General features: G+C 47.1%; 1 protein-coding gene across 1 annotated transcript in view; it reads right to left on the minus strand.

Annotated features, from left to right (window-relative positions):
• The window catches only part of LOC125738686 (voltage-dependent calcium channel subunit alpha-2/delta-1-like), a 70,839-nt gene that overhangs the window by 45,144 nt on the left and 9,013 nt on the right, over window positions 1-16,682 (minus strand). The window contains exons 2-6 of the mRNA XM_049007885.1: window positions 15,712-15,793; window positions 15,083-15,199; window positions 4,135-4,194; window positions 3,342-3,374; window positions 1,805-1,928 (exon numbers count right to left, since the gene is read on the minus strand). Of these exons, the coding sequence (XP_048863842.1) occupies window positions 1,805-1,928; window positions 3,342-3,374; window positions 4,135-4,194; window positions 15,083-15,199; window positions 15,712-15,793 (416 nt within the window). The remainder of the gene's footprint in view (window positions 1-1,804; window positions 1,929-3,341; window positions 3,375-4,134; window positions 4,195-15,082; window positions 15,200-15,711; window positions 15,794-16,682) is intronic.

Genomic DNA, 16,682 nt, shown 5'->3' on the forward strand with positions numbered 1-16,682 from the left:
CACACACACACACACACACACACACACACACACACACACATTCCAATTACTCGCTTTTTGCAGAACAGAGCATTTCGAGCCTATGCTGTCAGAAGTTCCTAATGGATTCTCCTCAGCGTACTTAACTTTCTCAAGCGACTTCATGAGCTCACAGGTCTGCCAAGGAAACCATGCAGTTAATATCCACTCAGACATATTCAGTTTATTAAATCCACAGTGGCGAATGGCCAGTGCCCTTGAGTGGTATGGTGAAATGCTAACGAGGGCTTTACTTTCCTGTGACTTGCACTGAACACGTGTCCAGGTGAGACATATTGACTTGTTTGTATGAATGGTGGAAAGATGGTGAGATAGAACTCAGCACACACTAAGAAAGGAACAGTGACTCTGATGTGCTTTTAAAAAAAGCATCAAATCATTTAATCTCATTAAAAATTAAGCCGCCCTTTAAAATCACTTAAACTATTAAAGGAGCTTGATGTAACAGCGTTTAACACCTCAGACACAGATGAGGTCAGTGAGCTCATAGCCACAAAAACCAGGGAGAAAGTTTGCATTTGTCTGTGTTAAAGCATTCAAATTCAAATGTGAAGAAAAGGGATGCATTTCATTAATGCCCAGAAAGCCTTAAGCAGCCAGCTACGGGTACGAATGCTTACAGCAGCTCCCATGGGTGGCTTCCTCATGCGCTATGCTACACGCTGCTGCTACATGCTATGCTAAGCTACGCTGTGCTACTACATAGGCTATGCTATGTGACTCTACACCACACTGCGCTATGTTACTGTACACTACGCTCTGATGCTCTATGCCATCCCTGGGGCCGCTTGCACTAACACATTTATACCATATTTTTGCAGCTGGAGAGAGTGAGATTTTCAAGAGTGAGATAAGCAAAGAGAGATATTAAACACACAAATGCAGCACGCAGCACTCGGAAAGACGTCTTGCCCCCCCCTCCCCAATATTCCGGTCATGCAGGAGCATAAAGATTCCTGCCTGGGGCTATTTGCTCATGAGCGATTCAGGCAAACGGGTCTCAGGGAACGAAAGGAAAATCCCAAAATAACTCGCCGTGGGAACAGTCAGTGTCAGATGTCAAGGCTGCGAGCGATACGGACACTGCATGTCCGCGTTCTCCTTTCACTGCATGTCCGCGTTCTCCTTTCACTGCATGTGCACCTTCTCCGTTCACTGCATGTGCGCCTCATCCGTTCACTGCATGTGCAGTTCACTATGGCACACAGGCATCTACATAGACCAACTGCTTAGAGGGTCATTACCCACTAGTGTTGTCACGATACCAAAATCATGACTTCGATGAGATGCCTGCCTAAAACATTTCGATAGCGATACCTAAGTGATACCACACCAAAACACTAACACATTAGGAAAATTAATGGATAAATAGATGGCTTTTTTTTGGAAGGGGGGGGTAAAGAACTGCCCTTATTTTTATCTGACCGGCATTTCAATACCCAGCGGATGTCAGCACTGTATTACATGTGCATCACTGTATTACATGTACATCACTGTATTATTTCACTGTTCAGTAAATCAGCATTTTTCCCTGAAATGACCTGAGACTCCTTACAGATGTGCACTACATTATAGCTTATTGTGTATCAGAATATTCACCCAAATCTAACATCATCGGTGACCAGTGCTAGTTTGGTCGTTATTAAAATGGAATAGACAGATCAGGTAGATAGGATTAATGAGGCACCATCACACTCATTAAATGTGCCTCTCGGAGCAGAGACATGAGGTCCAGAATGCCAGAGAGGTCATTGGCAGCACTCACAGCCCTCGTAGATGTCTGTGGGGATGTGGACCGCCGTGTGATTGTAGGAGATTGGCCGTTTGAACATTGGGTCCTCCTGGAACTCCGGCTTGATCCTGCTTTTCAAGGTGTCATTGGACGTGACCTGTGGATGGATAAGTAGTGTCAAGGCACAAGAAACTGTGAGGGTGGGGTGGGGGGGAGAGGGTTGTCCATGCTCAAAATACAAAAGAAGGTGGAGTCAACAGCGTAGCAGCGAGTCACTCCCAGAAAGTGATGTTTTCCGAATAGGTGTCACTGAAGGTTAGTCCAATAGCGAGACTGCAGGAATCTGAAGAGCACCACCACTTATGGGATTCTAAGGTAGGCAGACACCTTATAATGGGGAACATTATTCTCACCGGGAGTGGGGGGGAGGGGGCGGGGATTTGTAATTAACTTCAGCTTGAGATGTAATTGGTCTCTTCTTGCCTGAATGTCCTGTATGGAGAAACGAATTCCCACCTCATTCTTATAACATATTTTGATTTCATGCGAACATTGGGAAGCTGATCCGCAAGGTCGGCCAGGGGCTGTCTGACTGCAAGCTTCCTTTGTTAGACACCCAGAAATGTCAATTAGAACCAGACTGACATTTTATGCAAGGAACAGATGAATTTGAGTCTTTGGAAAACCTGAGGAGCAGGATTACACTCTGATCCATCTTCAAACCCCTCCAGGATTAATTCTCAGACAGACAGGATGCAGTCTCTGAGCAAAGCGCGTTACAATACCACAATCACAGCGGCTCAGCCGTAAAACGCATTAGATTCAGCTCTATCGGGATTTCAGAGACTTTAATAAAAAAAATAAAGCCGAAAAATGAGAAATAACTATTCTGGGAAGATCAGAGAGCTTCTTCTCAAGCTTTCAGCAGAACAGCCCAGCACCTGGATGAACGTTACTCACGTCAGGGAACCTTACAAAGCTAATGCTTCACGTTTGGCATGCAGCAAATCAGATCAGAGACTGATTGAACAAATCGCTGATGCGTTTACACGTTTCACAACATCCTAAGCAAGATGGAGCCACTGGCATTATAAAAGCACCCCTCCCCTCTTATCTTAACAACAGTGGCACTAGGAAGCATCTTTTCCCTAAGGGTGGGGGCACACCCTCCGCCCTGGGGTTCGTGGCCCATTAGCTTGAGGTTTAACCATAAACAGTTCTCTTAAGTTTAACCCTAACGTGTTCAAACGGAAAGAGACACTGTTTGTTGCTGTTTGACCTTTAATCTTATGCGCATCATCGCTTTGAAATGCTCTTGTTTCTCAGTCAGGCACTTCATCTGCCCACCACTGGGGAGAAAGTGTGGGACCCCATGCTGAGCCAGCGGTGACAGAGACCGATGTGGTGACCAAGCTGGGTGGGTGACTGGCACCTCGGCAGATACAGGGAAGCTTCTCCCTGCTCCATTACACGCTGAGAGAAACTCAGCATGTGGCCAGAGGCAGCAAAGTCTGCCATGAGATTCAGAAAATGGATGCAAAAATTCATATAGAAACAAAACGGTACTTACATCGTCTTTAGCGTTATAATAAACAATATCATCCTGAAAAAGAGAAAGACATTGATTAGTAATTTAATTAGCTTTGCAGTCGCTTATAGTGGCAGGAACAGGAAGACATCAGGCTGAAGAGGGTCGACATTTTACACAAAAAATATAAACCTTTCAAATCAGGGCTTTCATACAGGCCATGTTGGCTGTGAAGAAACTGGATAAGAACAGACAGGCAATGTGGGGGGAGTTGGCCTCAGGACGCCTATCACACACTATGCTACCTTAAATGCAAACACAATTAACTGCTGTGAAAGCATGTCTAATGGAATTCTGAGTCCTGCATCTAATTCTGACATAGCAAAGATGTGAGCAGGTGATCAATGTGATAGGACCACACAGCATGATAAAGAGAGAAATGAGGGAATATAAGATTATTATACTATGCATTATGCGGTTATCACAGACATGCAGTAGAGGGCTGCTTACGAACGCATTAAAATACGCCACTCAAGGCTGTACACTGGGAGACCCAGCATGTTGTGTCAATAACCCATTATTTCAATGCTTAACAATCCAGAGATTGGCATGTAAAAGTAAATCACACATTCACTACCAGAGGTACATGCAATAACCCAAATGCGCTGTTTTCAGCAAGACCAGCAGATTCAGGGAGGATGGATGATTGGATGGATGGATGGATGGATGGATGGATGGATGATTGGACGGATGGATGGATGGATGAATGAATGGACAGATTATATGGATGCCAAGCCAAGTGGCGCCATAAGTGTGGGTGTCAGCTGGCACTGACCGTGAAATCATCTCGCCACTGGTGCTTCATCTGGAAGCTTTCTGCCGCAGACGCCAAGGTCTGGAACAAGAAGAAAAGATACAGTGAATCAGAATGTTGGTCATCTGTCTCATTCTGGAGCAGTGAAGAATCCAGTGAATTTCAGGGAAAGAACATCCCACAAGCATTATGTTTGTAAGGGATACTGTGGAGTGAGTGAAATGAAGCTTTTTAAGTATGAGAATGGAATGTGTTGGTTCTCACATATCCAATCATGCTCTTAACTTTACACCCACATGTAGAAGCCAAGCTTGGTTTGCAAGCTCAGTGTCAGCCATCCAACCAGCAGCCATAAAGCACGTTTCAGGGGGTTAAGTGCCAGGGATCAACGCTGGCTGTCCGTAAGGACAGGAATCACATCACACATAATCAACACGCAGCAAACTGTAGGGTATCAACACTGGCTGTCCGTAAGGGCAGGAATCACATCATGCATGGTCCGTATACAGCAAACTGCCAGTGATCAACTGTGGGGGTTCAGTGCCGGTTTTCAGGAATCGGATCAAGCGTGGTCAGCATACAACAATCTGCCGGGGATTAACATTGGCTCTCTGTAACGGCAGGAATCACATCCCACACAGTCTAAACATGCCGAACTGCTGGGGATCAACACTGGCTCTCCATAATGGCTGGGATCACGTCACACACTGGCTCTCCATAATGGCGGGGATCACGTCACACACTGGCTCTCCATAATGGCAGGGATCACGTCACACACTGGCTCTCCATAATGGCGGGGATCACGTCACACACTGGCTCTCCATAATGGCGGGGATCACGTCACACACTGGCTCTCCATAATGGCGGGGATCACGTCACACACTGGCTCTCCATAATGGCGGGGATCACGTCACACACTGGCTCTCCATAACGGCGGGGATCACGTCACTCACGGCCCCCCACATGGTCCTGCTACAGAGAACTGCCAGCAGCAAATAACCTTGGGTTATTCCACACGGACTGACAGGCAGCCATGATCCTTAATTAGAGACATGGCAGAGCAGTCAGAGGGGGGTGTAATCTAGACTTTCCTCGGGGGGGGGGGGGAGCTCATAGAACCTGGGCAGGAAGGGAGTATTTTCAGCACATACTGTAGCCAGGCCAGCAGCTGCTGCTGACACCACCACCATCCCAGACCGCACCCCCCCACACCAGGCTGCAGCTTATCACACCCCCACAAGACACACGATACTAAAAATAGAGCCTCCCCCCATAGTATAAAGAGGCTCTAAAGCATCTGCATTTGTTCGCTTAAATCCACAGCTCTAGATGCTGGGTCGTCATCTTTTTGGGAGGGAAACAAATTCTGGAGAAGATTCAGCTGAACGGGGATGATGGATTAATTCTGATCTATGAAATGCTTCACTGTCCATCCACCCATGCATCCATCCTGCAACCAGAACAGGGTGAAGTGTAAACAAGGAGTGTGCCACCTGTCTGTAGTGCATATTCACACGGATTAAACAGCCCTTACTGACTCACCACCTTCTGCTTCCTTCAAGGGAAAAACGGCACAGCACTGGCTCACCATTTCACATACATGTCATTTGATTTAGTAGGAGGATCTTCATAACTATAAGCGGCACCAGTATCCCAACATGCACTGAATGTGCAGGTAAAAAATGACCATCTCTGAAATAAAGAGGCAGTCCACAGACCGCTAGCCAGCAGCTCTCTGTCCCGCCTCATTAACCTGGCCAGCCATCTTTCAGGGTAATCGAACTTAGGGATGCATGGATTACAATCGTCTTGTCCTATTTTTTTTGCAAGTATGACTGGCTGATTCTGATTTTTGACAGTTCTGATTTTGTGGCTATGAACTTTAATTGACATTCAGGCCCTGAGAATCTAAACTCCAGCAGCAGAGCAGCTGGGAAGGGAAGAAGATGCAGGGCCGGGCTGAGCGCTGCCCAAAGCGGAAGAAGGTTTTGCTTACTGGGCACAGGCTGGAAACAGCAGCAGGCCTAACAAGCACATAATGGTCCACAGGTCTGTTCATGGGGTGGAGTCCTAATGCATAAGCTTCCAAAAGGCCAGCGCCCCCTTAATGGCCTTGGCTGCACCTTGCCAAAGAAGTGACATTATGTTCTTCAGGAAGTCTATGGATGCATTACAGGGATTATCTGGAATCATAACACTGAAATGAAAAAAAATATGGTGGGGGGGGGGGGGCAGTATGGTTCCATTCCCCAAGGCCAGCACAGTAACAGACACACCATATTAACACATTAACACAACCGGTCTCTATTTCAGTTCTGCAGTGGCGTATTAGAGACACTGCAGTACATGGTCACATTGGCTCGTTACATACGTTCAGTGCCAGATGCTTTGGCTAATTAACTGCACTCCTCACACACAGCGCTCATTAAGAAGTAAGAAACAATGACTCAAAGTCCAGGTACGAGGACAGGCATGCCTTTGGGAAGATGAGGAGGTCATACCTCACTCTGGGGGGAGGTTGACCGGGAAGAGGGTGTAAGACACCCCCAGCCATCACCAGGCTGAGGATCGCAGCGGTGTGGGCCCCTGAGGAGTCGGGCCCTGGGCCCCCACGCCACGGCTCTCAGGCAGCTCATGATAACACCCAGTTCAGTTATAGCCTGCATGCATAAAGCTCACAGTGGGCCGTGCTGAGCTTTCAGAGTGTCCCCTAGTGTTCTTTTCCGTGTCATTTAAAAATAGCTGAATTCCAGTGGGCTGCACCCAGTGCCAGGCCCACCAGGGTACAGTGCTTCATTGCCGTAAAATGTGCTCTCAGATTTGCCAGCAACATTTCGTAATACATCAGATGAAATATGAGATTTTCTCTCTTTATATGAAAGTGCCTGAAATGAAACACGCAGTGACACAAATATGCCTGGCTAGCATATGCCTGGTTGTTATCGCTATAACGGCAAATTACAGCACTTCCACAATGGAGGCACAGTTGAAGACTTTGACATCATGTCATTAGTGTGTGGTGAACACAGGCTTGGAAACACCCCCCAGGAAGCTGGGTGGGGGGGGTTGGTGGCAGTGAAACTAATTACCGGTTTGATGTCAAGCTGGAGAACAGTGTTCAGGCAGGGGGTGCCACTGAGGTGAAAGCACTCTCCCTCTCGCTGATGAGAGACAGCAAATAGAATACATCATCGCTGTAAATGCCCCCATGAGTGGGGACACCCCCCAAGTGGGCCACGCAGATAGAAGCTCTTCATCAGACGCACCCTCCACTGCCAGGCTTGTGGTTCAGAGCACACCATCACAGTCAATCCAAACGATGGCCATCAGTGAAACAACCATGCTAATTAGCAACATGCTGTGGATTACCCCCAAAAGTATTGGGTCCAGTCAGCAAGACAGTTCAATCTGGCCAGGGATGCATTTTTGGTTATTGTTAAGTCTGGACCTCCTTGTGGATTGTTCATTCTCTATCAAGGACAAAAAAATGACATCATTTCATTCCTCCATCCATTTTCTGTTCTCACTCGTCTTATTCAGGAGTTGCGGGGATCTGCCTGCTGCCACATCCTCTTGGTCGACCAAGCATGTCACTGCACACTGTACTAAGTTTATCTGCATATGTGGCAAATAAGATGCTGATCCGTTGTTTGATTGCCTCATTAAAACACAGACAGCAGGGGAGCCCAGCCCAGCTATCCCAATGGATCTCAAGTGGCTCCTGTTGCCTTCAGCTGTCATATTCATGCCTCCTAAGAAATCAGCCTCAAGGAGTGCAGAATGCAGGTCTCGCTGCTCCTAGAACAGCAGGTCTCACTGCTCCTCAGACAATGGGTCTCACTGCTCCTGAAACAGCGGGTCTCACTGCTCCTTAGACAGCAGGTCTCACTGCTCCTTAGACAGCAGGTCTCACTGCTCCTTAGACAACGAGTCTCACTGCTCCTCAGTGGAGCCCTTCCCAGGACATAGTAAGATCCATCAGTCAGAAAATAAGTCATGTTCAGAGAGAACAGCTCCTGACACCTTCATGAAGCCACATCAACCCATTGCAGTGGCATTTTTGGATCAGATGTAGGAGAAAAAGATACATTTGCGGCAGAACACCCTGGAGCTTGTACCAGGCAGACATGAGCACATGGACCATGTAGCACAAATAAAAGTGATCCTAAAAATAAATAAATAGTCAGTAAATGTATTTCTCATCATATTAATCTGTGAAGATATCATTCTGATGTTTGATGATACCATAGACTTTCTGGAGACGTCTTAAGCCGAACGCCTCCAGCTGCAGACAGATCCATGAGCCAGGGGGATTCGGCAACAAGGAACAGATCTGATTACAAAGTGTTCCTCTGGCAGAGGTTAAATGGGGATGGGGGAGACTAAGCGGGCAGCCATGGAAACAGGAGGCTGGGATCACTGGTAAACAGTGGCTTTTGTTAGGTTAGGGACTGGCTTGGCTGTTATCTGGGTGCCTTATGTGAAACCAAATAGAACACACAAAATTCATACATATTATAGAGACCAAGGGATGGGTGGGACCAATCAGCATTCAGATCCTGACCCTCCCAAGCGAGCCCCTGGTCAGGGCCCCTGTACCAGCACATTCTGCCATGCAAACATAAACACGGGAATGGAGTCAGACTTTAAGGTACTGATGAAAATGCCACTGTATCAATAAGCCGGCAGTCTCTTAGCGCAGAAAGGGACCTGACAGACATATGAAATATGAAACTCATTACTGTGAGTGGCGCACCTTGGCCACACTTGGGGCTTTCTGCAAATCCTCTGATACGAGTCCAGAATTATGTATTGAACACAGAGATGGAGAGGCGTGGGAGCACAAGACTGCGACAGAGAGATGTCCAGAGCCACAGAGACCAGAGGACGAGGACGGGAAACTCAACGCTGCCGCCACATTCTCCACGATACAGCAGGCGGAAGATGCTGACAGCCAGAAGGAGTCACGCGACACCTGAGTGAACCAGGGACTCGAAACTGCTCTCAGTGTATGAGACATTCCTTCCGTCAAACATTCATACCTTAAGATACTAATAAAGAATTACCACTTAGTCAAACAATGTGACGTCTTAACACAGACATTAGAAATAGCCCAATGTGGTGGCCAAGACCAAACATTTACATGTGAAAAAAGAATCTCTCACACCAGCATCACTTTAGACCCTTGGTCAGTTTTTGGAAGCTACTTCTTGACGATCTTTGTTTATCTTGGCTCTCCAAACTCTGATACTAAAACACGACACGCACAGTTCCCAGTGACCTTCGCTTTCCAGCTGAGATTTAAATAGATGGGACTGGAAAGAATTTTGAGGCTTATTTTGCCTTTCTGACAGAGATGTCTATGCTATAAAGGTACAATCCAATTACCTTTCTGTCATTAAATTAGGGGACTTTGTTTACTAGACCAGAAAAGAGAGGCTGATTAGAAACACCCATTTGGCAAGACACTAGAAGGAAAATCAAGTATGTTTCTCTACACGGATCTGTTTACTACATGAAATGGAATCAAAGGGCTGGAAAGAACTTCAAGCTGCTCTGAATCCCTCATCACTAAAGCAACCGCTTCGGTTCATCTACGAAAACCCAACCGACAGCTTCGAGTCATCTACGAAAACCCAACCGACAGCTTCGAGTCATCTACGAAAACCCAACCGACAGCTTCGAGTCATCTACGAAAACCCCACCGACAGCTTCGAGTCATCTACAAAAACCCAACCGACAGCTTCGAGTCATCTACGAAAACCCAACCGACAGCTTCGAGTCATCTACGAAAACCCCACCGACAGCTTCGAGTCATCTACGAAAACCCAACCGACAGCTTCGAGTCATCTACGAAAACCCCACCGACAGCTTCGAGTCATCTACGAAAACCCCACCGACAGCTTCGAGTCATCTACGAAAACCCAACCGACAGCTTCGAGTCATCTACGAAAACCCCACCGACAGCTTCGAGTCATCTACGGAAACCCAACCGACAGCTTCGAGTCATCTACGAAAACCCAACCGACAGCTTCGAGTCATCTACGGAAACCCAACCGACAGCTTCGAGTCATCTACGAAAACCCCACCGACAGCTTCGAGTCATCTACGAAAACCCCACCGACAGCTTCGAGTCATCTACGAAAACCCCACCGACAGCTTCGAGTCATCTACGAAAACCCCACCGACAGCTCCAACAACCATCGCTTGGAGCTTTGACTGTTCAGGTGCACAAAAGATATTTTACAAAATTATACAAAAAGCAAAACAAAAAGCTGGCTAATTTCATTAGTCGTTTTTATCAGACGTGCATTACACGTTGTTCCCTTAAGGGACATCATTAAAAAGCCATTTCCCACATCCTTAAAGTATTTAAAGCAGTGATTGAATCTGTACATTGAAAAATACAGTTGTACAATTAAATGTGACACACTTTTCATCATTTCTGACACTGAAAGGCAGAGGCGGAACAGACCAATTACATCGCCCGTAACAGCTTTCGGTGTCATCGCATCATTGATCAGAGCACGCACTTTCACACAAAGCAGACAGCGATTCACTGTGCTACTGCCTCGTGAGGGAGGAAGATGGGAAGTTAGACTGCAAGATTTTCTTGGCCCAGAAATGGTGAAGCTGTCCTCCAAGCAGAGGTACTTCACCACACAGGGTCTTAAATTCAACAAATGCACACCCAGCTAATCAGGGCTCATTAACTCCCCAGGAACAGAGGTAGTTCTGCTGCTGTAAAAAGGTTAGGAAGCATTTTATTCCTACTCATCAGATTTAAAAAAATCATCCCAAAGGCTGGAGATTCACAAAGCCCCAAGGTCACAAAGTCCCAAAGCCCCAAGGCCTGGCCAGATGCATCACCACCCGCTAGGCCAGCTTCTGAAATCCATCTCAGCCATTGATTCCCCCATTGATCGTTCCATTTGCAAACAGGAATCTCGTTTGATTAATTGCACTCCACTTATGAAAGCCGCCTATGGAAGGCTCCCTATCTGGGGAACACAAAAGCAGGGATCAAACGCAAGGGACTGACCATGGTTTTGCTTTCATTGAACCGCTGATGACCAGATTCATAATTACGCTTCCCCAGACTGTTTTCAAAGCCCATTCAGCAAAGCAAACTAATTAAAATTTTATGAAACCATGCATTGTGGGAAAGCAGATGGGCAGGAATAGAGGAACACAGCCCTGTCATTGCTGCTGCTGCCGGATGCCCATTAGGATGTGAGATGGCATGGTATCTAAGTGATGACCTCTCCTCCAGCTGCTAGCACACAGCCCTCTTTTTACCTCTGCCTTTTGCTGTAATTTGTCGATCAATCTGGTCAATTCTGCAGTGGTCCATTGTGGTTTCAGAGACGGTTAAGCCAAACACTAATGGTTCTGTGGTACTGAGTGAATTCTTAGCAGCTGAATTTGTTCCCCGTGCAGCGGAAAGATTTCCACTGGGGGCAGAGATGCAGCAAGTTTTTAACTTTAGTAATTTGAAACAATCTGGCTTGGGGGAGTTTTGTAAAATTTGATAAAAATATTTTTTCATAAGTTGTTATATTAGAACACACAGAATTGAATCAGTTTTTCACTAACGTGTTTCCACAGTGCGGGTATGAATTACCTTAAAATCAACATTGTTCCACATTTGCACACATATAGTAAGAGATGAGGAAGGACTGGCTTTACACGTCTGGTGCTGTGTATACTTACCGCCGTTAGCGTGCATGTAGCTCACAGTTATCCATGCGTGAATTTGCGCCCCCTACAGCACAGACGTGTGAGTGTGGCTCCATATCCATGTACAGCATCTACATTAATGGCTCCCAATCAATAATTCAGCTTTTAATTTATCTCCAATCCCCCATCTGGCCCTGGAGCGTCAGCGGCATGATGTCACACATCAATGGCCCCGTGTGACGGCGTTGTTTACAGCATCGTACCATAGCGGGATCTGAAAGAGCCGAGCAGCTGCGTACCGGTGGAGCATGCGGGGGTGTGGTGGGGGTGTTCACAGGGTGGTATGTAAAGGAATATAATGGCATCAGTCACAGCCACCAGCGTACAAAGATCACAGGCCTGACAATGAAGAGACACAGCCTGGGGGTGTTACGTGCTAATAGACCATCACCTGCCCCTCATACAAAGAGAAACAGTCATTATCAGATCAGGACATGGTGCAGAGCCTTGTCTTTGTCCTGAATGCTCAAATGCTTGGAACTTCTGCAGGTTTGAGTCCTACACAAAAACTTGCAGGAGCTGATTTCAAGCTCTGCTGCTTTATGCCACTTGGGCCGGACGTTCCCATCCCGCCGCAGATGGACCCTACCACCAAGGCCGCGATACTGACGGCACAGCGAAATCCAACACAGGTCTGTTTGTACAAGGATGATTACAGAATATTCATGAGGGCATATCAGAACAGACAAGCTCTGGAGGACACCTACAGGAAAAGCTTGCTGTTTCAGCAAATAATCATTTTTCCTAGTTTTCATTAAATCCATGGCATCACATACAAATATTATCGTAATGAGCTCAGATGAGGGGGAGAGTTTCCATAGAGATTTGTGTAACTGAAGAAAATCCGTCTGGAAATTCTTTCAATTACTGTGAACTGATATTTCTATATTCACACACTGTATATTGCTTTCTAAACCTCAGCGAGGGCAGCAAACTCCACATGGATGGCTGAGAACCGAACCGGCAGGCTGCAGATGCTGCAGGGTTTGCGCTCGAATCGCACTGCAGATGCTGCAGGGTTTGTGCTCGAATCGCACTGCAGATGCTGCAGATGATGCAGGGTTTGTGCTCGAATCGCACTGCCAATTTACAGAGATCGGTCATGATGCTCAGATAGGAGAGAGTCCCCCCCCCATCCTCCTTCAGATACCAAGCAGAATAAATCTGATAAATCAGACAGCACCATGGAGGAACAGAAAGGAGGGGACGCCCCTGGTGATGGACTGCTGAGCATGGACCAGCAGGCAGTGACACGCTGCACACACTGGACCAGGCTCGATGGGGGTTCTTGTCATACACTTATTAAATTTAATGCACTTATTAAATGTACACTGCAGATCAACCCCCCGGTTGGTAAGCTGCCCCCCCGGCTCCCCAGGAAATCCTGATCTCCACCCAACAATTTGAAGCTGGAGCCAGGCCAGGCAGACGCCTACCTCAGATGATCCTCTCACTGTACTTACACTGTCATGATGAACCCAGCTTTAAAAGAAAACACATTGTCTGTTCTGTGCGTGTTTCTGCTAGGCTATCAAGGCATGAGGTATGACATAGATGGAAGTGCAGTTCTAACCCAGCACCACAGTGACTCTGACCAGACCTGGAATCTCTTTTACTCTGCTTCCTGACAACGGCGTTCAGCTTGGAGCTTGGTGCTGTGGAGCATGAAACCCATCACCGGGTCTCCTCAGACCGCAGGAGCCCTTCCCCTCACCGGGGCCCCTCAGACCCCAGAAGCCCTTCCCGTCGCCGGGGCCCCTCAGACCCCAGGCGCCCTTCCCGTCGCCGGGGCCCCTCAGACCCCAGGAGACAGGGACTTGACACAATGCTACAGGTTACACTGCTTTTAAAGGCAATGCAGCAGCAAGAACAAGTTGGTCAAGAAAGCTGTGACTAACGGAGGGGCAGGCATTTGGACATGCTGCTCCTCTACCTCCTGAAACACACACCTCAATCACACAGAGAATCCCGCCTTCTTTTTTGAACTCTCAACGCGGTTATAATCAATGTATTTATTCACTGCTACCCATTTAATACATTTAACATCGTGCGATAGAAAAAAGACAAATACTCAACATTTAAGCCAAAGTGTCCCATCTGTCATATAAAAGCTTATAAATACAGCAGTGTATACCGGGAAACTCGGGGGGGGGGAGTACTATGGGACCACCGGGGTTTAGCCAAACACTGAGGTGCGGTATGGTGGTCTTCAGGAAGACTGTGCCTTCACACTCGCTCCCAAACATCGTCAGCCACCAGCAAAGCTGCTGTTTGGAGCTGGCGTGAGTCTCTGCAGCATGACATTATTTAAACCTCACCGAAAACCCTCATGAAAAAGTGGGAAGGTGTAAACCAGGAGCCCCACCTCAGTCTGGGGGGTACTGGGGAGGGGGAAGGTCCTCATGCAGTATTCATGAGCTATGGTCATGGCAGCGGGCCCAAAATAGTGCAGCTTAATGACAGCAAGGTGCCTGATCAAGCTTCACAGGACACTCAGTCCAAATCTTATTTTCAGATAAAAAAAAAGCCAGAAGATATTTACAACAAAAAATATTAAATTAAGATAACTGTCTCGCAACAGGGAATACAAAAAGAAGAATGACACACAACACGCAATCCAGTAACAATGGCAACCTAGCAGAGGAACTTAATGGGTTCTTTGCATGGTTTGACAAAGACAACCGGCATCAAACTGACAACGGCTCACAGCTGTTGGTCCTACACAAACAGGAGGGTCAGTGGGCACTAAAGAACATCAGCATAAGGAAAGCGGCAGGTCCCCAGAACGTGCAAGGAGGTGTGCGCCAGACAGCAGGGGCCTCCGTGCGATCATACCACTTGTTCCAGGCACAGACTGAAAACCAGGAACCTTGTGCAGAAGCATTATTTCCGGACTCTGCTGAAGCCAGAGTGAAGTGTTTAGCCCACATTTCTGAGAGCAGCATCTTGCACACGTCATGCGGAGACACCAGCTTCTGAAGCTTGTGTGAAGAGAGAAAACAGCAAGGTGCCCTCCATACATGTTCAGCTGAGGGGGGGCTCCCAAACGCGCACAAAGAGAGCGGCCTGCGGGGCCTGTGCGCCCTGAGTAAAAGATAAATTTGAGGGCTCCTATTTTTGGAGAAAGATTTCAGCCTGGGCACATGGTGACACTGCAGACGGAGTGCGGGGTCCCAGCAGGCGGCGAGGCGGCAGCAAGGTCTGTGCGCGATATCGCCTCCAAGCTCACCTTCAGTGCCGTGGATCGTTTGAGAAGCAGCTTCTCAATGTTCCCGGCCGCAGTGGTCACCAGCTCCGCCGCGTTGTTTGTCTTGACGCTGAATTTATCTATGTGATTTTTAAATATCTGCAAAAAAACACAAAAGGTCACATTACATTAGTGAGGCACAAAGCTTGCCAGAGCCATAACCACCGGAGCTTGTTTTAGACACTGCCATCTAGTGGCTGTGAGAGGTCCTGCTCAAACCACCTGCGTCCTATGGGACAGGAGCTCAAGATTTAATTAAGAGCTGACAAAATGTTAGATACTACACTGGAGTTACAACAAATATCAAAAATAGCACATAACAAATCTTAAAGTAGCAGATCCGAAAGGTTTTAGAGATGTCAGTTCAGTAAGGCTATGTGTCCTGTCGATCTGGGGATTTGACCCAGTAACCATCCAATCACAGACACAGTAGTCTAACCCGCTAAGCCCATAGGTTATTACATAGTAATGAAGGATAATCTGATTTATTGGAGAAAAGCCTCAATGTTCGATAAGTACCAATAAAATACAGCATGGAAAACATAAACAAAAATGATTAATGGGAATGAATGTACACATGAGTGTCACAGGTTGCATTCCTCACGCCTCACCTCCTTGAGGGTCTCCAGTTCGCTGGCATCCTCAACCAGAGTGAGCAGGTCACGCTGCATTTGTTCAACCCACTCCTGGATACTGGGAGGTGTGAAGCAAAGAGATGGAGAGCGTTACAGACCAGCGATGTTACCTGCACGTCATACACACACTGCAGGCACCTCTCAGCACCATCCAAGTAATGTGACCCCCCCACCTCAAAGGATGAGACAGGCCCCCATTGCATGAAATGCCCCTGTTATCACCGCATAGCAATAATCACTCCCAGAGACAATGAGTCACACAGGAAAAGAGAATCTTGGGATGTACTGCTCACACACACACACACACACACACAGACCTGTATCTTTGTGGGGACTCTCCATTCATTTCTATGGGCAAAACCCTAATCGCGTCAATGACAACTTTCACCCCTACCCAGCCCAAACCTTAACCATAAGTAACCAAACAATATACAAGTCTTTTGGCACTTTTATTTTTTTGAATGCAGTCACACACACACACACACACACACACACGCATCATCATCCGAGGCCCATCCTGAGACAGACATCCTCCGCAGGCTTTCATTTCAAACCACAGTGAATTACAGACATTTGTTCCATTATCCGCCTGTAAGACGCGCACAATCCAATTAGTGCTCAGTGCAGATCCACTGCAGTTACTTCCATAACAGAATCAGAAATCCAAGCATCTTCTATGTAGGATACCATTAATTCTATCAGTCATTTAATAATGAAGCCAAACAACAAATATATTCCACAACAAAACTGATTACATGACTGGTCACCCTAAACCAGTGGTTCAGAATGAGAGGAAAAGAAGGATAGTGTTCCTCAGCTAAGCTGCTCAGTCAACATCGGAGCTCCTCACCTGTCATGCCTAAGAGGACATTAGACATGCCTGTCTGGACACTAAGCTTTACCAGAAACATATCAGCCCCCAGCTCTGACCAGCAGGTCTTCAGCGT

This window comes from Brienomyrus brachyistius, chromosome 3, assembly GCF_023856365.1.
Source record: "Brienomyrus brachyistius isolate T26 chromosome 3, BBRACH_0.4, whole genome shotgun sequence".
NCBI lineage: Eukaryota > Metazoa > Chordata > Actinopteri > Osteoglossiformes > Mormyridae > Brienomyrus > Brienomyrus brachyistius.